Raw genomic sequence first — 25,060 nt, 5'->3', positions numbered from 1 at the left:
GAATTTAGTTGCATGCCATTTCTGAATTGATCACTTTGATGCTGATGGGTCAATCCTGGGTTAGCAACAATGAAGGACTTAAGGGACTGAGCTTATTCCCATCTGAACCACATCAAAGTAGAGAGAGGAGGGGATGAGTCTTCAAAGGAAACTGATGTGCTGTTACCTATAAAAGGAGAATAGACACTGGGCAGATAACAAAATAGTAACAATTATAAGTTTTATCTTGCTCTCCACTTAGTCCTCCATTTCCTCAGTTTAAAGACGTTGGAAATATTGATATCACTTGTCATGAAATAACCGAACATCTCGCCTGCTCCCACCATATTAATTACCCCACCTATACCTTCAGGTTCATCCTACCCCTTCCACAGACTCCCCTATATTTGCCCACTATTCCAATGCCTCTCATCACTACCAAGATCTTGCTCCATCTTTTATTTTCTTTTTCATTATTTTCAAATCCTTTCACTTGACTGGTGTTTATATCTATAGTTATCCATTTTGTGTTTATATCCATGGGTAAGTCTCTACCTTAAAAAAAAAAAACAAAAACAGAATCTCTAACTTCATATAAATTTCCAACTACTGACTATTCCTTCTTCAAAATTTTTTTTAAAAAAGATTTATTTATTTATGCTGACAGAACTGGGGTACAGGTCAAGGAGCAGGGGTGGTGAGAGAATTCACCAGGGACAGAGTGGGGAGCAGGGAGCAGAATAGGCAGATTGACAAAGTACACTGCTGAGGGGAGCAGCGAGCAAGACAGGAGAGGTCTGTTGCACCATGTGGGTCACTGCTGCGACCGTGGATAAAACTTGCACTGAAGTAGCTGTGGCTAGCTTGCAGTGCTGTGCTTTAACCCACTGTGCCACCAGGGAGGGTTCCTTCTTTGAAAAATTTTAAAAGGATTCTAAATGTTATTTTACTTCTGGCTTTTGCATTTGCTCAATTCATTGCACTGTGGCTGCTGCCCCTATTTTCTGCTTAAATGCATCATATTATGGGGTCCATGACCTCCATGACTCCAGATTCAAAGGTAGTTTTTCTTTCCTTGACATTATTGGAAATCTTTGCTACACTTGATGCTGTTGACCACTCCTTCCTCCTTGAAATTCTTTCCTCTTTTGGATTTCTTCCATGACATTACCGTCTCCTGATTCTTCTCTTACTCTTCTGTTTCTTCTCGGCTTTCTTCTTGACCTTCTTTTCCTCTATTGGCTTTTCAAATGCTAGCAGTCTCAGAGTTCAGCCTCAGTCCTTTTTCTTTTTACCTTATGCACTCTTCTTGGGAATTTGTTAGAATAGTCCTCTTGGAGGATGAGTTGAGGAAGCCCTTGCCAGACCTAGCATCTGACTGTGGAGTCCACGCCATGTAATATGTGGGATTATTTTACTCCATCCAGAAGAGAGTTTATCGAACCAACTATAAGAAAAATAACAATATGAAAGCAATGCTTCTATGTAGTGATGGAAAAAGCTGTCTTTACTGCTAATGAGGATGAAAACTTTATTCTTTCATGAAGGCGACTTGGGTACCAATTGCCTGCTACTGCTAACTGACTGGTCAGTTAAGCAAAATCACATAAAGCCAGTTCTCTTAGTGAGTGACTCTGGATGGATTTACTTCTAAGTTAATTTTTTCCTCACTCCAATTTAATAATTTTAAAAGGCTCCTGCTGCAGAGGAATTGACCTTACCTCCACATTGGTCAGACTTCAATGTAGCATTTGAGGTGGTTCATGGGCTATTGGTTCTTCTTGGGCCATAGAGAGCATCAAAGGGGAAAAGATACAGTACAGAAAGGATGGCTGATGAGCTCAGGTTGAATCCCGATTGAACAATAGGCTTTGTAGACCTATAAGACAGGCATTCAGAAGATTGTGCATGGGTCAGACTGTACTGTGTAAGAACTGCACACTTTCATTTTGCCACCTGGACTCTTATCTTCCCACTCTCAATATCCCATCTGAGGACCTCTTATACCTGAAGAGATGTCCTTATTACAGCCATTATGCTGAATGGACTTGAGATGGCATGCATTCTGGTTTGCTATCTGTAAACAGATGATATGTCTGAATTTTTTCATTTGCTCAAGCATAAATAAGAAGTCACCCGATTCTCCACATTTTCATCCTCAAATATTCAATTGTAAATTTCTGTGACTACTCCTAACTGAATATTTATTAAACAATGCTGTTTTTCTTCATCCCTGCTCTCCCATTATAGTCAAGTCCCACCTAGATTCCATTCATTGTTTCCTAACTGGTCTCCACACTTCTTATTTTGCTCTCCTTTATGTCATCTCCACTTAGCAGCTGGAAGTGATTTCCTAAAATGCAAGAGTAAGCACACTTCAAATCCTTCATGACTTTCCACTACCCTTAAAGTCCAGACCCTTTAGCCTAACACACAAGACTGTCCTTGATTTGGAACATACTAAACTCTCCAGCTTATTTTTGCCATTCTTCCCCACTATCACACCAGTACTGGTCTTCTTATATTTCTCCTTTGACTCATTCTCTTCTGGCTGACCTCTATTTCTTTCATCCCTTTCCCTCACATAAGACTCATTTCCTTATTGAAAGGCTTCTCAAACCTCCCCCAGAGCAAATTTAGTCCACTCACATAGTTTCCTGTATATCTTCCAGATACTCATCAACTTTCTGATCGTGTTTAATCTTTCTTTCCTGTTATTCAAGCTTTGTGAGGGCAGAGACCACATCTCCTTTCTTTATGTGTTCTAGCACCAAGGACAGTGCCTCACATGCTAATTTGTGGAAAGAGAATGAATGAATGAGACCCCTTTTCTTATTCTAGGTAATTTATACTCATTTTCCAAAGAATGAGGTCAGTTGTCTGCAGGTGGGTTACAGTCAAACATGATTCATCTTTGCATCCATTGGACCTAGTTTGAGACCTGATATATGTTTCACATATCACAGAGATTTGTGATTCTAATGAGCACTTGGCTGGGAGTTAAGTGTTGAAACGGAGTGATGAGTATATGAGATTTTCTTATATCTCGTCTCCTTTTGAAATGTTCCATAATAAAAAGCTAACAGAATTTTATTCGCCTTACATCAAGAGAAGGTAAGGTTGGAGATGATCTTGAACCTTCTAGTTCATGCAAGCCAGCAGGTAGTGGTGCATTCACTGGTACAGATGGAGCTGCATCTTGTGTGTGTGTGTGTGTGTATGTGTGTGTGTGTGTTGGGGAGGATTATGTCTCACCCCAGTGAAACTACTTAAAATGCCAATAAAGAGATCAAATAATGAATTTATGTTTGGATACCTTTAGATTAGGTACTTTGAGGGCACTGTCAGTCAGTTGTTCAAATATATTAGCAGGATTAATAAATTATAATCTCTGTCTTAGAGGAATGAACCATGAGAGGGTTTCTAGATGGAAACACTTCCCCTCATTGTCCTTGATGGCCGCTGGGTCACTGATCTGTCCACTGGGAGCTACTCTGCCACCCGGGGAGTCTGCAGTAATATTGCACCCATCACCCCCTCCTTCACACTTATCCCATTTCTCCCCTTCTTTCTTCCCCCCTTGAACCTCGATGGGGGAGTAATTTTTTCTTGTCATTAGTGAGGGCTTGGTGTCTCAACTTAATGTTCAACACCAGAGGAAGGGGTGTTCAGAGACATCTGGGTTCCAGTCTGATTTCATCACTTGTGACTGCAGGCTGGTGGCTTCATCTTTCTGAATCTCAGCAGCTGCCTTTGAAAACTGAGGATAAGAGTGGCGACTTCACAGGGCTGATGTGAAGATGAATACGTATAAAGGGTTTAACACGGAGCCTGGCACAGTGTAAGCGGTCAATAAATACGCGCTATTATTATCCCCTACGCCGCCGTGTCCTCATTGCCTCGACACCAGGACGTCAGGGAGGGTTGCCGCAAGAGCGGAGCAGCTCCCCGCCCGGCCCCTCCCCGCGCGGCCGCGGCCCCCGCGCGGCCACAGTCGCTCTGGCTCCCCCCTCGTCCGCGCGTCGCCCCTGGCGGGTGCGGGGCAAGGGCTCAGCTGGGTGAGTCTGCGGCCTCGTCGTGGGGGTGGTGGTGGTGGGACGGGCCTGGGCAGGGGTCGGCGGGGGCTGGATCTGAGCTCTGGGACCCAGAAAAACGGGTGGAGGGACGTCAGCTGGCGAGACGGTTTGGTCCGTGGGGCTCCCCAAGACCGACGTTCGGCGGGGTGCGGCCCTCGGGCCAGTTGCGGCAAGGGCCGCCCCCAGGGGCTCGCGCGCCCGTGCCCGCGTCCGGCCCAAGATGGCGCCCCGCCCCCGCCCCCCGCGCGCGCCTCCGCCGCTCGGGGCGCGGCCCCGCGCCCGCGCGCTCCTGGGCGGGGGATGTTGTGATGGAGAAGCCGCCGCGGAACCCGAGCCCCGCAGCCTGAGCTACCTCCGCCACCTGGGCCTGGGGCCTCCCCGCGCAGGTAGGAGCTGCCCCTGCCCGGAATCAGCCCCGGCGACCCGATCCTGACTCCCAGCGAGAGTGGACCCCGAAGCCCCTTCCCCGCGGTGGACGGGTCCCCCGGCCAGGCCCCAGCCCCACGGGCGGCCCTCTCGCAGTGCGCGTTCTGACCGTCCCCCTGGCCTCGCCCGGTAGGCGCCATCTCGGTCCTCACTTAGCCCCCTCCCGGAATCTTACCTCCTGAGCCTCGGAGTGAATAGCGGGCAGGTAGAGGGGACGCGGAGCCTGGGGTGGTGGGGGATGGGGAATGGGGGAGGGGTGGTCAAGCGCCGGGAAGGGGATGAGGAGTGAGATTGGCTGAGCGGCAGCTCGGATTCCTGCGGGGTCCCAGGCCTGGGATCTGTCAAGCTGCAGTCTGTTGCCCTCAGCGACCGAGGGGTGTGCCTTGGGGCCGCCCGTGTTCCCAGCTCAGCCTGGAGGCCTAATACTCACAGGAGCAGTGTTCCTAGCGCCAAATCAGAGGTTATTCCGAATCTTTGGAACGTGCCTGTGTATTTGCTGGAATTCTGAGCCTCTTCCTCTTAGCCCCAGCTCTTCCCTCTCATCAAAGTCAAAACATCATCTACAATTGCAGTCATTTCCTCGCTTGCCATTCATTCTTAAAACTACTCCACTCCGTCTGCTCCCCTGACACCAACTGAAGCTGCTCAAGCCAAGGTCACCAGAGACCTCCTGGCGGCCAGCAGACACTCTCCCGGTATCCCCTGGTACCTTGTTCAGTGGCTTGTGTCAACTCTTTCTCCTTGAAACATTTTCCTGTTTGTCGCCTATGGCATTGTCTCCTTCTTTCATTCTCATTTGCTGCCTCCTCCTGCCTTTAGATTTTGGGGAGGATCTTGATTTTATCCTAAATTGTCTACTCTCGTTCTACACTTTCTCCTTGGGCGTTTTATTTATTACCAAGACTTCACATTTCATATGCTGGCGATTGTCAAATGTATGTCTGGCCCCTACCGCTTTCCTGAACTCCAGATTCAGAACTCAAGTCCAACAGGAATTGCAGGCTTGCAGGTCTCAAGCTGAATTGTCCTCCCTCTGTTCCCACTCTACCTCACTGCTAAATCTCATTTGTCCCCAAGGAGCTGACAATCTAGGAGGGAAATAGAATAAGAGTAAGATGACAAATATGATTTGTAATTTTATCACGAAGCAAAGGTGTTTGATACCTTGAGAACATTCAACAGTACAAGCTGAAGTGAGCTGGGGTATAGGGAGAGAGGGTCCAGGAAGGCTTCTCTGAGAGCATGAAATTAGAACTAAGATGCAAAGGATGAGTTGTTGTTAGGCTGAGAGAGTAGGGGAGGAAGGTTCCAGGAGACGGGAAGTCATACGCAAACACCTTCTGGAGGAAGAGAATGTGATGTCTTCGAAGAATCAAGAGAAGACCAGTGAGGCTAGAGAGCAGAGTGCCAAAGCTGAAGAGGAAGCTGAGGTCAGACTGAGCAGGAAAGCTTAGACCACATTAAGAATTTTGATCTTAAGATCTTGTCTTGATGTAGATTGTTGAAGGTAGTGAATGCGGAGAGTAACGCAGTCCAGATGTTTTTCTTGAAAAGTGTGATTATCTGAGGATGGACTGAATATGGGGAATGAGAGAGAGTGCAGTGTCACGAATGGTAAATAGAAAATCTATGACCACAAGATGGGTGGTCATAGTCCTTTAGCCAGGATCTTCAGAGAAGCCCAGCCAGGGTGTGGGGGAGAGAAACGTGGTAACGTATTAGTTTGAGGAGTCTTTGAGTTGTTGAGTGAAAGGCGAATGTACATGCCTGGAGCTTAGCTGAGGGGTCTGAAATGGAGAAGTCAATTTGGAAATCATCAGTGTGTTGGTAATAACTGGAGTTCCAGTCATGACTGAACGTTCAATTCAAGCTCTCTAGGATGGCAGGTGTGGAGAAAGAAGAGAGTATACGCCAAGCCAGGAAAAGCTGAAGCCATGGCTGGCCAGAAGATGAACCAGTAAAGGAGTCTAAAAAGCCACAAGCAGTAACGGGAGGATAGGAAGAAAACCCAGATACGAAGCAAGGGGACACTACGGATGAAAGTTGGATGAGAGGTCCTTGGAGTCAGATGCAGCTGAGAGGACAACCAGGTGTCTGATGGATGAAATGACTTAGGGGTCATGTTGATCTTGGTAGGAGCTGTGACTGAGGTGTATCGGGAGTGGAAGCAGGACTGGGAGGGAGTGAGGAATGGCAGCCATGAGAGGCGAGCTCCTGGCATCAGTGGGGAGAGGCACCGCTTTCAAGAAATTGGCTGGTGCGGGACAGACAAGAAAGCAGCAAGGATGCTGGATGAGTGTTGGGTCAAGAAAGATTCTGCTTTTAAGCTGGGAGATAATCGGTCCCATTTAGAAGAAGAGTTTGATTACATAGAGGAGAAAATGGAGAAATAGTGGTTTACAAGGCCTGGAAAGACATGAGAGGAAGTGCCCACCTGGCAGCCGTTGATTTTAAGCAGAAGTTAGGTACTGAATCAGTGATGTTATGTGTTGGAGGATGTTCCCCAACCTCTGGGGAGCATTTCCCATGTGAGTGAGGAGTGGGGGATGATCCTCGAGAGGCAGGAGTGGTGAAGGGGGTGGTCCCACTACAGCTGTAGTCTTCCTCAGCTTGAAAGTTACCTCCTAGGGCAGGTCTTTGTTGATGTCTAGGCTGGAGTAAGCCTCAGGCTCCTGTGGTTTTCTGTTCTTCCCTCCTCATGATACTCAGTCACTCAGTGAACCAACAGGATACTCTCCCTGTATACTGATATTTGCTGCAGTGTAGTGAGTTGGTCAATGACTGTTTTACCCGTAGACTTGGCTCCACTGGGGAAGAGCCTTCTCTTCACTATTTGTCACTGTCTTCCATGCCTAGCATGGTGCCTCACAGATAGTTGGTAGTCAGGTTAGAAAACCCTTGACCTTGAGCAGAACTCACCCCACCCCTGTGGTCTGATAAATCTTCCTCCAGGCTTGGTGGCTGTTGTTTCAGTTGGCGCTCCAAGGCTACCAGCCAGTTCCCTACCTTGAATCAGAATCTGTTCTGCTCCTTTGAGAGGCTTTAGGTCTTGATACCCCCAATTAGAGGAGAGATGTTGGGTCATACACTTTTTGGAGATACTTGGCACCCTGCGCTGCTGCTGCTCATGCTCTGGCTTCAGCACTCATAAGAGAACACGCTTTCTGGCCTCACTGGGACAGAAGAAGGGACGGTTAGGGTAGCCTTGAATTGGGCCCGACTCTCGCCGTGTCAGCCTCACAGAGGCTGTGCTGTTCCTGGGGCACGTTTCCAAGTGCCAAGGAGGTCAGTCCAGTCCTAACTGCTGAGAACCTGGCTCCCCAGTGCTTGAGAGAGGGGATCATTGTCCTCTGCCCCTGAGCTTTGCAGAGATCCGGGGCCTTCTGCCTCCAGGTACTCATGGAGATGCCAGTGCTGACCAGCTTTCCAGCCAGGATGTGAGCTTAAGCTAATTTACCCCTTCCCTTTTCCTTAGCGTTGAGCCCTCACCAACCTCTGCCCTAGCTTACTTCCGTTCAGGGAGCCCTCATCATTCTCCAGCATCCTCTCTAATACTCCTGTTGCCCATCCCAGCTTGTGGGGCCACATCAGCCTTTCTTAGTATCTTCTCCCAGCTAGTTCCAAGCCACCTCGCTCCTCTCACCCTGTCTCTGTGTCCTCCAGCCTTCCCTCCTTCCTTCCACATGGAGGCTCACTCTGCGGCAGATCTTAGCACCCGCTCTCCTTGGTAGCGGGACTGCAAGTGGAATGGGGCCTGGTCTCAAGTGTTCTGATAAAGTGGTACTGTGAGAGATGTGGGAGGGGACGGTCACTTGGAGATGGGGAGGGAGGACTGGGTGGGAAAGACTCAATGCTTAGGAGCTGTGACCACTGAGCTACGTTTTTAAATGTGAGCAGAGGTTCTCACAAGAGGTGACAGATTCTAAGATGAGCGAGCAGTATAAATAGGGAGCCAGGGCTGGTGGTGTATAACACGTTTTAGAATCTACTTTGTGAATTGTGTCTGGTAAGGTATGAAGGGAGACTGCGAGGAGGAGGTGCGATAGGTCATAGGGATTGGCTCTGGTGGCACTTGGGCTTCCTGCTAGTGAGTACAGACATTATCCCAAAGACAGCAGAGAGCTTTCTAATTTTTCAAACTGGGGAGTGACACAATCTGGTTTCCATTTTTGGAAGATCGCTGTGGTTCTGGGGAGAGGCGGAGCCATCTATTTTTTCTCATTTATTCCAGTGACCATAGGTTTCCTTATTGTCTAGGTGGAGCAAAACTAAGCAGACCAACACTTACACATGGGGCAGACACCCGGCCAGGAACCTTTTATTTGTTCCATAGCTACAGGCATTGTGTTGTGTTGGGGTCTGAGGAGCTGCAGGATGCAGAGGGTGAGCTGTGGCCTGCTCAGGGGCAAGCAGTGCCTCTGAGTTTGGCAGAGCCTTGCTCGAGGAGCCTAAAATACCTAATCTGAGCACTAGCCTGAGGACGCAGAGAGAACTGGGCCAGTGACCACGGGTTAGGGAAAGAACTCATCAGTGGGCAACAGGGAGAGGGAGAACTCTCAGGTGAGAGGCAGAAAAAATGGTAGACGGGAACCAGAGAGAAAGGTGTGCCTTGCAGGTATGGACAGGCAGCTGGGCAAGCTGTGTCCTGGGGAGAGGCCAAAAGGAAGAGAGAACTTGGAGGGTGGGGCTCAGTGAAGGGGCAGTGAGTGCTGGGGCTGAGCTGTCTGGGAGGGTCAGAGTGGGAGAGAACTGGCGGTGGCTGGTCAGGGAGAATGAACAGTGAATGGGAGGAGGGTTCAGGGTGCAAGCCCTTCCTTAGGGTAGTCCCGGGAAGGGCAGAGGTAGAGCACTGGGATGTGAGAGGGGGCAGGGAAGAGGGGTGGGCCCTTGGGGAGGGTCACGGAGGCAATGGGGCTTGTGGAGAGGTGGTCTAGGAAGGGCTTGTGAGGAGGGATGGGGGACTCTGAGGGGTAGGGTTGGCAGTGAGCTGTCATGGTGGAACTGGAGATCCCCTCATCACCTGAAGGGTGGGTGTGTTTTGTGGGGTACCATGAGCAACCATTAGGACACAGCAAAGTGTGCTGTCTGAAACTGAGGAGATGCTAAAATGGCCCTGGAAGAGCTGGGGCGGGGAGGCCTCCATTAATTCAAAAAGCACTTGCTGAGTTCCTGTTCTGTGCCAGGATGGTACTGCTCTAGGCATACTGCATTGGGGAAAAAAGACAGCCTCCCCACTGCCATGGAGCTGAAATTGCACTTTTGAGGAGACATCCATTAAACAAAGTGAATAATGACAGCTTGTCAGGTGGTGCTTGGTGATGACCGACGGGTCTGGTGGTCCACAGTGTTACAAGGGTATGCAGTGAAAGGCCTCAATGAGAAGGGGCCTGAGGGGCCAGACCACAGGCTTCTGCAATGGCCCTGGTCTGGGGGCATTGGAGTTGCTGCCAGAGATACTTTATAAAAGCAGTCACCAAAACGTAGGTTCAGCAGGCCAAAGAGCCTCGATAGGAGCTGAAGACCCTTCCTTTGTGACCTGCCTTCCTAGGGCCCTGGCCTAAGGCTGGTCTGCTCTGCTCGCCTCACTCCTAGTGTGGGGTGGCTTGGAGAGTGGTAGAGACTACTGATTTGCAATGATGGTGCCGCAGCCTGGTTGTGCACTGTGGCGGGGCTTTGGTTAGCACGTGGCAGGAGGGAGGAGCAGGCCGTGTCCGGCACCCAGAGCACATGAGCCAGTCCCACGCTGCTGTGTCCTGGCACAGTGAGCAGCAGTCGGATGAGCGGGGGTTGGGGAGGCACAGGGAGCCATTGTGTGGAGGCTCTGCAGTTGGCAGTGAGGGCAAGGCAGTGGCCAGCTGTGCTGTCCAGAAAGCTTGGGCCTGGGGAATTTGGGGATGGGTGGGCTTCAGGCCTGGCCCTGGTCTTTCGGGGGTGGTGACTGAGGGGGTGACAGTGATGGGGGACAGGAGTTAAGCCTAATCATTTATGTGGGGAAGCAGCTCAGAGGACATGGAGCAACGTGCGCCAGCCAGCTGAGTGTAGGGAGACGAGTAGGGACAGGACACAGCCTGAGACAGAAGTAGGGGTGCTGCTATCCTCACCTGGCAGCTCAACTTGGTCTCCCCTTCCCGCCCCACAGGATCTACCAAGGCCATGTCTGTTCCATCGTCACTGAGCCAGTCGGTCATTAACGCCAACAGCCACGGAGGTCCCTCGCTGAGCCTTCCCCTGCCCTTGCACGCTGCTCACAACCAGCTGCTGAACGCCAAGCTGCAGGCCACAGCTGTGGGGCCCAAGGACCTGCGCAGTGCCATGGGGGAGGGTGGTGGGCCTGAGCCAGGCCCCGCCAATGCCAAGTGGCTCAAGGAGGGCCAGAACCAGCTCCGGCGGGCTGCCACCGCCCACCGTGATCAGAACCGCAATGTGACCTTGACCTTGGCAGAAGAGGCCAGTCAGGAGCCTGAGATGGCACCCTTGGGCCCGAAAGGCCTGATGCACCTGTACTCTGAGCTGGAGCTCTCTGCTCACAATGCCGCCAACCGAGGGCTCCGAGGACCGGGCCTGATCATCAGCACCCAGGAACAGGGGCCGGATGAGGGAGAGGAGAAGGCAGCAGGGGAGGCCGAGGAAGATGATGATGAGGATGAGGAGGAGGAGGAAGAGGAGGAGGAGGAGGACTTGTCTTCTCCCCCAGGACTGCCGGAGCCCCTGGAGAGTTCGGAGGTGCCCCCTGGGCCCCAGGCCCTTGCAGATGGCCCCCGGGATCACAGCAAGAGCGCCAGCCTCCTGTTTGGCATGCGGAACAGTGCAGCCAGTGATGAGGACTCAAGCTGGGCCACCTTGTCTCAGGGTAGCCCCTCCTATGGCTCCCCAGAGGACACAGGTACCTTGTGGAGCTTAACGTGTGGGGGGTGGGAGGGCAGGGGGAGAGGTCATCCTCTGTGTACAGAGGCCAGGGCATGAGTCAGGAGGTCATGTCCTCAGTCCTCGGCAGGCCCTGCTCAGGCTGCCTAAGGAAACCGTTCCCATGTTCAGAGGGTGCGGGAACAAGCTGATGGACCATCTGTCATGCTCACCCTGCTGGACAGTGGACACGTCTGTTTATGGAGCATTGAGCAGGTCTGGCCCCGGGCTCGACAGTGTTTTATTTAATCCTCACAGTAATGCTGTGAGCTTGATACTGTGTCCTGTTACAGATGACAAAAAAGAGGCCTGAAGAGGATTAGTAGCTTTCTGAAAGTCACAGACCGTCTGAGGTTACAGTAGAGCTGATATCTAAACTGGGCCTGAGTCCGTTCCTGAGCTCTTGGCCCGGTTACTGTGCCACTGATGCCCAGCATGATGCACCGAGGTGCGCTTGGGCCAGGTTTTAACAGGCCAAGCCTGGGGGGAGCAGCAGTGCACCCCCACGGAGGTCTGTTTGGAAAGTGTTGCTGTGTGCTGAGTACCACAGTGGTATTGCCAGGATAGTGCTTTACCCGGAATAGGATAAGAAGCAAATGAAGAGTAATTAGGAGACATAGGGAGAATAAACATATACTCATGGTGGGGAATAAGTATCAGGAGGATGAAGACTGATCATTAAATACATCCCACTTAAATAAGTTGAGTCTCCACATCTGGTAATGCCATGCAGTGGTGTAGACAGAACCGAGGTCAGCTGATGGCCGTGGCTGCAGCCCAGAGTTCTGTGGATGGTGAGTAAACAGAGGTCAGGGAAGACCTGCCCTGCTGCCCCGCCTGGCAGCCGACACTCCAGGCCCCAGTGTGGACTTCGCATGGAGCGTGCAGTTGGATGAGCCAGAGGCAACACGCCACCCCCTTTCCAAAGCACATTAAACGTATTGTGGACGTTTTCAGGCATAAATAAAAGCAGAGGAAGTAGAGTGAGGCGCTCACTTTACCCACGACCCAGTTTCAGCTGTTGCCACACAGGGCTAAGCCTGCCCGTCCCTACCCTTACCTGCTCCACACCCAGCCTCGTTGTTTGGAAGCAAATATCTTCATTTGTAAATGTTGACCCACACATTTCTAAAAGATAAAACTCTTGTAAAAAATCCACAATACTGTTGTCATGCTTCCAACAATTTAACAGTTTCTTAATATCATGATGTTTACATTTCCCCAGTTGTCGAGTAAATATCTGCCTGGCCCCTCTCCCCACGCCCTGGCCTTTAGAAAAAAGTCTTGCTTATTCAAATCCTTCCAAATAAGTCCTAAACTTTTGATTGATAGAGCTGTTAAAGTCTCTTTCCACCTCCAAGTTTTCCATTCATCTCTATTAGTGCTTGAAGGTTTTGTTTTTTTCAATTGAAGCTACAGTGCTGTTTGTCCTGAGTTTCCCAGGTCTGATTTGCAGACTTCCCATGGTGTGGTGTTGAAAACGTTCCTCTTCCCTGGGTTTCCTGTAAATAATTGCCACTAAGTTCTAGAGCCTTGATCAGATCTAGTCCGGGAGTTTATGCGTTCTGTTTTGCGGAATTGTGCACGTCTGTCAAAGGCAAAGTCTCACTGCCTCTCTTGAATGTGCTGGTGACATTGCCTGGGCTGCCTTGAAAGAGAAGAGCTGCCACTCCACTCTGCCTGCTTATTTATCATATCAGATGGAAGAAAATACTATCTTAGTGGAGCCTGTGTAACTGAAAGGGAAACCAAAAAGTAGGTCTTAAGAGGAAACACCCCAATTGCTAATATTAGCCATAATTTTGCCTTTTAAGAAGCATTGCATAGGCCACATACCATCTACCTGAGGCTTGTGTTAGTGTGCAGGATGCTCGTTTGCAACCTCTGCCCTAGGGGGTGTAAGTTGAGGCCACATCATACCTGGTCTGGCCACTCAGTGGTGCCTGGGGTTGTGGTCACTGGTTCTGGGCCACGGAGCCTCTGGGAGTAGCAGGAGGGGGCTGCTCAAGAACTGGGAAGTGTGTGTGGCACAGGCCTCAGCATGGGCAGGGGCGTGGCAAGAAATGGTCAAGGATTACTCTGGTGGTGGCTCTGGAAATTGATGGCAGCAGTGTGGGGTCGGCCAAGGGAAGAGGGTGAGTCACTGCCGACTCCCCTGATTGTATTGACCTCACCATGAAGCCACAGGGGAGGTCTGGACTTCTGCATGGGATAAAATTGATAAAAAATTATTTCCTCCTCCCCATGCGAGGATCTCCACAAGGTTTTCGAATGCTTGAGTATACACTGCAGGAATGGGTGGTGAATGAGGATGAGTGAATGGACTTTCTTTTGATGTTGGGGTCACTCTGGGTGCCAGTAATGCTAAGAATGCTCTCCCGGGTCAGTTGTTATGCCCTCATGGCTCTCATGGTCTAGTGGGAAGATGAGAAGCGGGCTGCAGTCATGGTCAGCATGATGAGCACTAGGATGATGAGCTAGGGTTCTGCCAGTGTGCCTGGGGTGGGAGGCAAGGGGTAAGAGTAGCTGCTTTGGGAAGAGACCCTTGCAGTAGCCTGAAAGTGGGGGGGGTGAAGATGGAGGGGAGGGGGGCTGGGCTTGGACAGTGTGAGGATCAAGCAAGGGAGAGGAAGGAAAGTAGAGAGTGGTCCGCGATAAGACTGACAAGCAGCCAAGTTAGGGACTCGTAACAGTACACAAAACTGTGTGGAGGAGTTTGGATTCTAAACTAAGAGCAAGTGGCATATCCTTAAGAGTATTAACCTGGAGAGTAACTTCATTAGTGTTGCATTTTGGAACAGTCCTTTGGCCTACAGGGTGTAGTCTGGATTGGAGGAGACTAGCCCGGAAAAGGGCAACTATAAGGTTTTGCGATGACCCAGGTGAAAAACATGAGTAACCTAGACTACAGTAGTGATGGGATGGAGAAAAAGGGAGCAGTAGGTGATTCACTAACTCCAGAGCAAACCCTGCACCTGGCTTAGCCATGGAGGGTGCATGCATATGTGAGTAATACCTGTGAACATATGGCTGCAGGCCTGATGGAATCCATGCAGGCCATAGATAGTGCTCCTGAATAAATGCACACATGGGCCTGGATGGGTCTGTGCTCCAAGGGAGATGTGCCAAACTCCAGAAGGGCCTCCCAGATGGTCAGGGGGAAAGGCAGCCCCTCCAGGACAGATCGGAAGGATGAAGCGCTTTGAAGCAGGAAAGTACAGGCTGACAGGGATGGCAGATGGATGGGTGTGGTGATTCAGTGAGGAGACAGTAAATTTGTCCCCTTAGCCTCAAGTAGTATAGAATCCTCCATGAGGACTGGCTTGGCCATGGAGTGCTCGCTCAGCTGCTGGGGCTGGTGTTCCCATCAGGTTTGGCAGGAGTGCCCTGAACCCCAGGGAGGTCTTTGGGGGAAAGAACAGGTACTCCAGTTCCCTAGGGCCTCAGGTGAGGGGAGGAGGAGGGTGAGAAGAGGCGGTAATGGCCACCTAAAAGGCTGATGGGTAAAAAGGTGCCCCCCAGTCCCTCCTACCTTGACCACTCTCCTTTGGAAGCTGAGGATGGTGAGACACCTTGCTTTGTCCAAATATCTCTCACATCAGGTGTGAGGCCTGCTTGGCATAACCACACCCATCCCTGCCCCGTGCACCCGCCCTGGTTGCTCAGCAGCCTGGGTCTGGGGACCGCCTCGCCGCCTGTCCCTCAGTGCTGCCTCTTGGACCAGTCAGGATTCCTGGTTTCCCTGGTAACGGGAAGCACGTCAGCAGTCTGGGCGCTCCCAGCCGGTCCTGGTGCTGCGGTTGCCGAGGAGACGCTGCAGCCTAGCTGGGCCCTGGCAGGTGAGGGGGGGCAGTGCTGGGAAGCCCCAAGCCCAGCCTCAAGGTTGCTGGGACCCAGGCCCTCAGGGTCCCTGGTAGGCCCAAAAAGCTGGGCAGGTCCTGGGCCAGGGTGGATCCCTGGGAGCCTTGAAGCCACACCCTGTTTGTGCTGAGAGCTCTAGGCTTTGCAGGGCCCCAGGTGTCTGGGGTGTTCCCGAGGGAGCCAGTCTCCTGTGTCCCTAAGACTGGGCTTGACTGAGGCAGTGAGATGACCACAGTGGGCTGGAATGGACACTCAGGGTTGGGGGAGGGGAGCCAGGATTGGAGAGTGCTGTGAGCAGAAAGGGCTGGGGTGCTTCAGCACACTCTCCCCACCCCAAGGACAGGCCTGCCTGTGGTGGTCCTGGCCCCTCCCTAGTGTGCTCCTGGCGGGGGAGGATCTTGCCTGGCAGGCGCTCTGCCCTGGTGAGAAGGGGGCGGGATGAGCTTTTCTCTGCAGCCCAGCACCAGGCTGTGAGCCCAGCTGGCTGGACTGGAGGGACCTGAGGAGGGAGGGTGGCGGCAGGAGGGGCTGGGAAAGAGCGCCATGTTCTCCCAGGACTTTTTCCTGGCCATCATCCTGCAGGACAGCAGCCCAGGTGAGGGGAGCAGGGGCTGGGCATGACATGGGTGGGGCAGGCTGGGAGAGCAGAGGTGGAGGCAGCATGAGCTGGTCTGTGGGGCTGAGTGGTGAGTCCCTCCCCTGGGGAGGAAGGGTGCATGTCACAGGTGCATGCTGTGTGTGTATGCACACAAAAGGTTCGCCTGCGACCGTGTGGCACGGTCAGGGTGTGAGCATCTGTGATGTCTGCACACACATGTCAGAGGTTGGCATATGTTGTGCATCTGAGTGCATTCATGATGTGGTACTTATACATGTGTTGGGGGTCACAATAGGTGTGGTCTCTGCACATATGTCAGGTGGGGGTGGGTATCTGTAGCTGTGTGAGAGTGCACCTGTCTGTGTTCAGTGTCTGCTTTACTGTATGACTGGAGCTGGTATGTTTGTCCCTGCATAAGCCTTGGCACCATTATGTGATACCTGCCGTTCAATATTTTCTGGGTATGCACACCATTGTGTTTGGGATGGCTGCACAGGTGTGTAGTAGGGTATGTGCTATGTATGTGCAGGTTTGTGTGCAGGAGTGGTAGGTGTGCACCTGAGACCAGGATGTGAGTGACAGGAGGTCATTTGGGTTTGCCCACTCCCCTCCCTTCTCTCTGTGGCCACACAGTCTGGGAGCAGGGCCCAGGAGGAGCGCTCAGCCGGCCCCTGCTGCTGCTGTTCAAGTTGTCACTCAAGGCTGTGGGCTCTGGGAGGAAGCAGAACGATGCTGTGCAGAGCCCTCCTCCACCTCTTCTCAGACGTGGGGTCTTGGGTGGGGGTACTGGGCTGAAGCAGTACTTTCTGCTTGTTGGGTAAACAGACCCTCACCAATCCCTCCACCTGGCAGATTCCTTCTGGAACCCCAACGCCTTCGAGACGGATTCCGACCTGCCGGCTGGATGGATGAGGGTACAGGATACCTCAGGGACCTACTACTGGCACATCCCAACAGGGACCACCCAGTGGGAGCCACCGGGCCGGACCTCCCCCTCACAGGGGAGCAGCCCCCGAGAGGAGTCCTCCCAGGTGAGGCTCTCAGGCCTATTGTTTTTAATCAGGGGAAGAAGGGGTGTCCTACTGGAGTAAGATGAGCCCTCTGCCCCCTCCATCATTGCTCCTCTTCCTCTTCTCAGCTCACCTGGACAGGATTTACCCATGGAGAAGGCTTTGATGATGGAGAATTTTGGAAGGTGAGTGAGGGGATCTGCTTCACAGTGGGGATGCTGGAGAAGAGGCAGCGTTTTGGTCCTGATTCCTCTCTCCTCTCCCCAAGGACGAACCCACTGAGGAGGCCCCAATGGATTTGGGACTAAAGGATCCTGAGGAGGCGACATTGACCTTCCCAGCTCCGAGCCTCAGGTGAGTGGGCAGGCATGACACAGTGGGGTAGTAGTGGCTGGCTCTGTCTGAAGGGGCCTTGGGAAAGCTCAGTGGATGGGGCCCTGTACCCAAGTATTTCCATCTGCCTATAGCCCAGAGCCATTGCCTCAAGAGGAAGAGAAGCTGCCTCCACGGAATGCCAACCCAGGAGTCAAGGTTTGTTTAAGATTGATACCCATTCCTCAGGCCAGAGAACCTCTTGTGTCATGTGTCAGGAACGTCTGTGTTCTCAGGACAGCTCCCCAGGTCCTGAGCTAGGGGCTCTCCCCCTTCTCCACACAGACCCCTGAGAGAGGCACTGCAGTTTTATACTGACCAGTTCAGCTGCCTGGTCAGGGCCATTCCAGGCCTGGCTCAGATGCTTCCTTGTACTCATGGGGCTCTCCTCTGACACCAACTATATGGGGGTGCTTCTTGGTCTCAGCTTGGGACACCCTCTCACCCACCACGTTTTGAGTCAGGGACGTCTCTGGTCTCAGCAAAAACCCATATCCTCCGCTAGGGCCTCCTTCCGTTTTAGCTCAGACCCTTTCTCCCCAACCCCCACTTCTGTGTCTGGCAGTGTTTCGCCGTGCGCTCCCTGGGCTGGGTGGAGATGACTGAAGAGGAGCTGGCCCCTGGACGCAGCAGTGTGGCGGTCAACAATTGCATCCGTCAGCTCTCCTACCACAAAAACAATCTGCACGACCCCATGTCTGGGGGATGGGGGGAGGTGAGGAGCAGAGCTGGGGGGTGGTATGCAGTGAAGAAGTGAAGGAGCTGAGGCGGGAAATCTGAGCTGCCCAAGAGAGGGCTGGGCCTCCCACACGACAGCCCTGTGAGATGGGAGCGCCACTGGAGGTTGGGACCCTGGAGATGGTTGGGTAACAATGGTGGGGATGAATACAGATGTCCTGTAAGAGAGGACACATGCAACCCCTACCAGAGTGAGGCCTGCAGGTTGGAGGTCCAACTCCAAAGCCAAGGGCCCCAGCCGTAGCTAACGTACTTGCCTGAGGTGGTGTTCACCGCCCTGAGTGCCGCTTCCTGACCCTGCAGGGAAAGGATCTGCTGCTTCAGCTGGAGGATGAGACGCTAAAGCTGGTGGAGCCCCAGAGTCAGGCCCTGCTGCACGCCCAGCCCATCGTCAGCATTCGTGTGTGGGGCGTCGGGCGGGACAGCGGAAGGTGGGAGCAGGGCCTGGGATCCCGGGGTGGGGCTCACCCAGAAGTCAGAGGGAGACCCTCCTCCTTAACTCTCTTCTTTGCCTCTCTTGTGCTGCCGGAGCCAGAGAGAGGTACTACTCTGCCTGTTTACCTTGGCTGTCCCTCCTCCTGCCCCTGGAGCCCATGCCTTGAAGCACCCGGTTCCCTGACTCTTGCCCCTGTCCCTTCTTGCCCGCTGTGCGCACCCATTCTCCCAACCTTGGCATGTTTGCCTGTCTGCCCTCCAGCCAGAAGGCAGCACCCACAGGACACCATCTGGAGGACAGAAGCCCTGGAGGAGCTGCCAGGGACGGGAGGGCGTGGGTGGGGCGGGGATGAGGCTCAGCAGCAATGGCACTGGGAGACACTGAGGTGCCCCTCCCCCAACAGGGATTTTGCCTACGTAGCTCGTGATAAGCTGACCCAGATGCTCAAGTGCCACGTGTTCCGCTGTGAGGCACCCGCCAAGAACATCGCCACCAGCCTGCATGAGATCTGCTCTAAGGCACGGCCCCTCTGCTCCCTGGACTAGCTGCCACCTTTGCTCTACAAAGAAGTGGAGGAGGGGAGGGACTGAGGGGGCGTGGGGGCTGCAGGGCTGTGAAGTCCTCACATGTTCTCCCTTGCCACTCCCTTCCCTTCCTCAGATCATGGCCGAACGGCGCAATGCCCGCTGCTTGGTAAATGGACTCTCCCTGGACCACTCTAAACTGGTGGATGTTCCTTTCCAAGGTCAGTGTCATAACCCCACCAATGCCATTTCAACATTCTTGGCAAAGATGGGGTGACCAAAGAAGAGGCACGAGCTATTGGACAGACAAGCTGCAAATGGGATACATGGAGAGTAAATTCTATCAAATGGGTAGAGGCAGGCAAGGGATGGAGGAAGGGCCTCGGCTGGGCAAATGTCCAGTTTATGCACTGGTAGGTGGGGCTGGGAGGGAGCAATGTCTGCACCACTGTTGGATCTTCTCTTCTTTTCTGCAGTGGAGTTCCCAGCACCCAAGAACGAGCTGGTACAAAAGTTCCAAGTCTATTACCTGGGGAGTGTACCTGTTGCTAAACCTGTCGGTATGTGTGCCCTGCTTCACCTACAGACCACCACCCTGACCTCAAAGCGCTGCCCTCACCCTGTGTCTCCAATGCCTTCTGTTTTTTTTTTTTTTTTAAAGATTTATTTATTTATTCATACAGAACTGGGGTACAGGCCAGAGATGCGGAGGGTGAGAGGCTTCACTAGAGACAGAGTGGGGAGCAGAACAGGCAGATCGATGAAGTACACTGCTGAGGGGAGCAGCGGGGGGGTCAGGAGGGATCTGCCACGCCATGTGGTCTCCTCCGGGGCAGGCGGGCATCGAACCCATGCGGAAGTGGCTTAAGCTTCTTAGTGCAGTGCTTTAACCCGCTGCGCCACCAGGGAGGGCAGCCTTCTGTTTTTTACCAGGCCTCCTCATGGTCACTGTCACCTGTTCTTCAAAATGTCTCCCACCTGCTGTGCTTCTGGCCACTTTAGTCTGTGTCCAGCCTGGAGCGGCAGTTGGCACATAGTCACCAAGTGTAAACTGTGTGACTGTGCTGAACAGGGGTCACTCTGGCATCCTACAGAAAGCTTTGCTTGGGTCCAGAGACAGGCTGTATGTAACCTGAAACATCAGGCAGTAGCCTGGAGCTAGGGTTTACAGCACCAGCCGTGGACTGTGAGCACTACAGAGGGCACAGTGACTGGAATAATTGTGCGCTGTATTCTTTCTAACGTACTTCCTCATGTATGATATCCTCGGTCCTAATGATCCTTTGAAGCTGGGAATAGGATAATACCCATTTTATAGATAGGGAAACTGGGAGTGGAGACTATCTGGTTCACTCTTACGCTTCTGGAGTTTTCACTGTACCTGTTACTTATTTGTTCACTCAGTTAGTTAACATCTATGAAGCCTACTGCGTGCCAGGCCCTGGAAGAGCAATGGCCACTGCCTGCTTTTGTGGAAGTTACAGTAGGGAAAACAGGAACTAAATTACACAAATCCATATGTAATAAAATTGTCATTCATTGGAAGAAAATAGCAAGGGGCTATGAAACAGAGGAACTTTACCTCATACAGGGAATCAGAAAAGACTCCTTGAGAAAGTGACATTTGAACTGAGATTAAAAATAAGGAGCCAGTGTGGTAAAGTGGGATGGAGAGAGGAATAAGGGAGAGAAAGCACCCCAGGCAGAGTGAACCGCATGTGCCATGAGAAACCACGCCCTACGGTGCATCAGTGGCCCTGGGTGACTGCCATTGTGGCCTGGAGCTGGACTTCCAGTCAGCTCTTTGGGCCTCTCAGGCCACCCTGGCCATCTGTTCTTCGTCCTACGCGCAACAAGAGTTGTCAGATAGTTTTCAGGAAAGTGCTTGGCATCATCATGTTTGAATTTTGTAAAGCTCACTTTGGCTATGCCTTGAGATGTTTGGTGGTGGGTGGAGTTGAGGAACTCAGTGAGGAGAACCTTGTGATAGCTGCGGCCAGTTGTGAGATATCTTACGCTATGGTGAGACTGAAGAGCAATATATAGTGATTTTTAGATGATTTAAAAAAAAAACAGGCTTAATGACTGATTGAATGTGGGGTGAGGTGCACAGGCATAAAGGGATAACTGGTCGCCTAGATTTGGAACTGATCATAGTGCACTGTTCTCTCATGGAGCAGAAAATAGAAGAGGCTGTTTTTGGAGGGTGGAGACTGTAAGTTCTAAGTGGACAAGCTAACATTCAGGCACCTTGGGGAAGCTGAGTGGCAAACTCAAGTTGGCTGCTGGATTCAGAAGAGAAGCCTGGACTGAGGATACCAGTGTGGGCATCACTGAATCACAGGATAATCAGTCATGAGTGTGGGAAGGCTGCTCACAGTGAGAAGGGAAGTGATATAATGCTGAGGCCTCCAGCATTGAATGGACCACCCGCTGGGGAGGAGGGTAGTGAGAGCAAAAGGGGAGAGGCCAGAGGAAAAAAGAACCTGATGTATCATGTCAAGACTCAGGAAGAATGTAACCTGTCTGGTGATGAATAAGCAAACGAATGTGCGAATGAATGAGACTGACCTCAGATGACATAGCCAGCAGATGGTTGACCAAGACTTAGGGCATTTCATCTTCGATTCTTCTCAAACCAGGCTGCCCTCCAGCTTGCTGAACTTCTCTGTTTAAGCTGAGCTTTCACACCAGGGGTCTCTAAGCTTAGCTCCAGCTTTTGGTTACGAATCATTGTACACACTGGCAAGTTCACATAGGCCCCTGCTGAAACTCCATCAGCCATTTATTATTTATTTCGCCCTTGGCTATTACTGAGTGCCCCATTTGTGCCAGGCACTATTGTAGGTTCTTGGTGTACATTAATGAACAAAACTGACAAATTTCTGTCTGCAAGTAGTTGACATTCTAGCTAGGAGAGACAATAAAATAAGTAAATTATACAGGATGTTCGAAGGTAACAGTTGATAAGGAAAAATACGCCAGAGTGGTTGGGAGTGTCAGGTTCTGGTTGGGGTGTAATTTTTGCTCCTGACCTGACAGACTTTCCAGGCCAGTTGTTCCACTGCTTTCCCCACTTCCCTACTCGTGCTGCCCACGAGGTCAGCTTCCAACCCCCAGCCCCATATTTGACCTCTGATGTTCCATCCACATTCACGATCTTTGATTATGTGATAGACGTTGGTGCACTTCTCAGCCTGCCCTGTCCCGCCCACTCCTGCCCTCGCTGCCAGCCATCTCCTGTGCTACCTGCTCTGCTTACAGAATTTCTTGAGTCAGTAGGTGGCTCTGCACTACCACTGGGGGCAGAAATTAATTCAAGCTGGCTTGTCTTTGAGATGGCCACAGCCACGTGTGGGGACATTTTTCTCAGCAAATACAAGATGTTGCACTAGGAGATGTCCCAGCAATGTTCTCTTTGCTTTGCAGCAGAGAAAACCTCCCTGCACGGCATGCAGGAGCCATGCAGGATGAGAATCAGGATGCTCAGGGAGCAAGGAGGGCACTCCACAGAGGCATTTCCCTCAGTTACAGTCAGTGTCCCTCGAGGGCATCATCTTTTCTTACTTCGTATTTCCCAGCTGCCTGGCAGAGCCTTTGCCAAGATTAGATTTTGATAATTGCTACATAAATCATTGGAAGCTCAGGGATCAGTAAAATATGAGGCCAGATTTTGGAGGCCTTGCATGCCAGGAAGAGAAATTTGGCCTTCACCCAGCCAGAGGTGAGATGAGGAAGGCCTCAGTGAGGGACACTTTTGAGGAAGACTTTTGCCCTCTGCCCACAGAGGGTCCATGTGGTCTGCTCCGAGTGGGAGCTCAGAGGTGCTGGAAGGGGCAAGGGAGCCGGGGAGCAGACCCCAGGGCTCTGTGCTTTCCGCGTCGGTGTCACTCTGACCTCTTGGCTGCAAAGGCGGAGGCATAGTGGATCCATAGCCAGCTCACGAGTGGCACCTCGGCTGGAGCCCACGGCCCCTCACCGTAGAGTCTCTCTGAGTGTGGGCACAAGTGGTCCGCAGGAGGGAAGTGAGTCAAGGCAGCTTGAGGTGAGGAAACCGTTGGTTACAAGGGAAAGTCAGTTGATGTAAAAGTGAGGAACCTTGGGGCCCTCGGCCTTTGAGCACCTTATAGAAATTGAGAGCAGCTAAGAAGTTGACAGGTCTCTGGAGCTAATCATGGGAACAGAGAGAAGGGGCAGGGGAAAGGCCTGGCTACAGAATCAGGTCTTTTTCCTTAGTGTCATCTGAAGTTTATTTATTTTTTAAAGATATATTTATTTATGCATACAGAACTGAGGTACAGGCCAGAGGTGCAGGGGCGGTGAGAGGATTCACCAGAGCCAGAGTGGGGAGCAGAACAGGCCGACTGATGAAATACACTGCTGAGGGGAGCAGTGGGTGGGTCAGGAGAGAGAGGTCTGCCACGCCATGTGGGTCACCTCCGGGGTGGGAATCGAACTCGTGCTGAAGTGGCTTTAGCTTTTAGCTGTGCTTTAACCCGCTGTGCCACCAGGGAGGGCCCTCAAGTTTATTTTTTAAGCTTCAGTTTCCCTATCTGTAAAATGGCGATAAAAGAATCTTCTGTGAGATTGTTGTAGGGTGTGAAAGAGACACTTAATGACTCAGTACAGTGTGACACAAAGTTATTTCTCAGACTGGTATTTTAAGTAAAATAGGTCAGCTGTTGATTCAGGAGAGGCCCGTAGGGGCTGATTTGGGAGTCACTGTGGTGAAGCACTGGGATGTCTGAGAGTGGATGAGCACCGAGCACCAGATCGGGGCAGCCAGACTTCTGGCCGGGGGCAGTCAGTTCATTTAGGAGGCTGGCAGAGGCCGTCAGTGAAAGGGACCCAGCCTAGGGTTCCAGATGGAAGAAGCCAGAAAGAATACCAGGTCACTGAAGCCAGGGGGAGCACCCCCAGGAAGGGGCCCACATGGGACCATAGGCTGCTGAAGTGGGGGTGCAGCGAAGACCTTGGTCTTGACTAGCAGAGGTGGGGTGCCCTCTGCTAACCCCTGGTGGTGCCATGCTTGTGTTCATGTCTTCTAGGGGTTGATGTGATAAATGGGGCCCTGGAGTCAGTCCTGTCCTCCAGTAGTCGCGAGCAGTGGACCCCCAGTCATGTCAGCGTGGCCCCTGCTACCCTCACCATCTTGCACCAGCAGGTAAAGACTGGGGTAGGAAGGAAGCGTGGTTGCACCTTGGCATGAAGGGGAGACAGGGATGGGAAGAGTTGGCTGTGGGATGGATGTGGGCTCCAGAGGGCTGGGGCAGCTCTCTTGTAACTGGCTTCTCTCCCCTCAGACGGAGGCAGTCCTGGGAGAGTGTCGGGTACGCTTCCTGTCCTTCCTGGCTGTGGGCAGGGATGTCCACACGTTCGCATTCATCATGGCTGCTGGCCCAGCCTCCTTCTGCTGCCACATGTTCTGGTGCGAGCCCAATGCCGCCAGCCTCTCAGAGGCTGTGCAGGCTGCGTGCATGGTAAGTGGGGAGGGCGGTAGGGTGGCACACTCATCCATGTGGGGCAGGCCGGGAAGTGACTGCCTACCTGCCTCTGCAGCTCCGCTACCAGAAGTGTCTGGATGCACGTTCCCAGGCCTCCACCTCCTGCCTCCCAGCACCCCCTGCTGAATCTGTTGCCCGGCGTGTAGGGTGGACCGTCCGCAGGGGTGTCCAGTCGCTGTGGGGCTCGATCAAGCCTAAAAGGTTGGGGTCCCATACCCCCTGAAGCCCTTGGTTCTCCCTCCACCTGCTTGTGCTGAGCCCCAGGGAACTCAAGAGTATGGGGCAGGGAGGGGCCCTAGAGGCTCTTCTTAGTCCTAAGGCCCCCCCATCAAATCTGCCCCTCCCCAGTATCTGGGGTTCCCTGCCTAGGGGCTGGGGAAATCTGGGGAAATAGAGATGTAATCCTGCAAGTAAGTGACAGTGCTGGGTCAATGACAGGAGGAATAGGATTCAAGAGCCCAGCCCGGGGCTCTCCATCCCCATTTCAGGTGGAGCAGGAGGAACTGGTTTGGGCCAGGCCCATCCTCATAGGGCCCAGCAGGGGTGGGAGGGGACTGGTCCAGGCATGGGTCCCCTCCCCCTGCTCCATGGGCACCTCTATTGATATCACTAATAAAGTCTGTCTGCCCTGCT

The 25,060-nt window shown here is 52.4% G+C and overlaps 1 protein-coding gene and 1 long non-coding RNA gene across 7 annotated transcripts; one reads left to right on the top strand and one right to left on the bottom strand.

The window, feature by feature from the left end:
* Window positions 1-873: 873 nt before the first annotated feature.
* LOC105853679 lies at window positions 874-4,966 on the bottom strand. Of its 2 annotated transcripts, none has more exons than XR_001145473.1 (3): window positions 4,912-4,966; window positions 1,701-1,858; window positions 874-1,426 (listed from the first exon to the last, which is right to left on the bottom strand). It is a non-coding gene; the product is annotated as an uncharacterized LOC105853679 (long non-coding RNA). The 2 variants fall into 2 exon arrangements; XR_001145472.1 differs by lacking the exon at window positions 4,912-4,966 and adding an exon at window positions 4,657-4,765.
* On the top strand, window positions 3,945-25,060 carry APBB1 (amyloid beta (A4) precursor protein-binding, family B, member 1 (Fe65)). 5 transcript variants are annotated; one of them, XM_012725421.1, is made up of 15 exons: window positions 3,945-4,037; window positions 10,621-11,364; window positions 16,696-16,874; window positions 16,982-17,038; window positions 17,122-17,207; window positions 17,321-17,384; window positions 17,791-17,940; window positions 18,267-18,394; window positions 18,499-18,504; window positions 18,803-18,917; window positions 19,060-19,144; window positions 19,400-19,483; window positions 23,972-24,087; window positions 24,227-24,403; window positions 24,483-25,060. In XM_012725421.1, the coding sequence occupies exons 2-15, from the start codon at window positions 10,635-10,637 to the stop codon at window positions 24,648-24,650; spliced, it is 2,145 nt and encodes a 714-aa protein (XP_012580875.1). In that variant the 5' UTR covers window positions 3,945-4,037; window positions 10,621-10,634; the 3' UTR covers window positions 24,651-25,060. The 5 variants fall into 5 exon arrangements, with proteins under 5 accessions (XP_012580875.1, XP_004683156.1, XP_004683155.1 ...); XM_004683099.2 differs by lacking the exon at window positions 3,945-4,037 and adding an exon at window positions 4,333-4,441; XM_012725422.1 differs by lacking the exon at window positions 3,945-4,037 and adding an exon at window positions 4,501-4,610.

This window comes from Condylura cristata, unplaced genomic scaffold, assembly GCF_000260355.1.
Source record: "Condylura cristata isolate star-nosed mole 26May11 unplaced genomic scaffold, ConCri1.0 scaffold00015, whole genome shotgun sequence".
NCBI classification, from domain to species: domain Eukaryota; kingdom Metazoa; phylum Chordata; class Mammalia; order Eulipotyphla; family Talpidae; genus Condylura; species Condylura cristata.
Note: the sequence above shows the minus strand (reverse complement) of the source record. Positions and strands in the feature narration are given on the sequence as shown.

Excerpts from the sequence above, each read along its gene's own strand:
- APBB1 (XM_012725421.1), top strand. The coding sequence starts at position 10,635 with ATGTCTGTTCCATCGTCACTGAGCCAGTCGGTCATTAACGCCAACAGC. Across the intron at positions 17,208-17,320 it reads TTCCCAGCTCCGAGCCTCAG|CCCAGAGCCATTGCCTCAAG; the intron begins GTGAGTGGGCAG and ends ATCTGCCTATAG. Across the intron at positions 17,941-18,266 it reads TGTCTGGGGGATGGGGGGAG|GGAAAGGATCTGCTGCTTCA; the intron begins GTGAGGAGCAGA and ends CTGACCCTGCAG.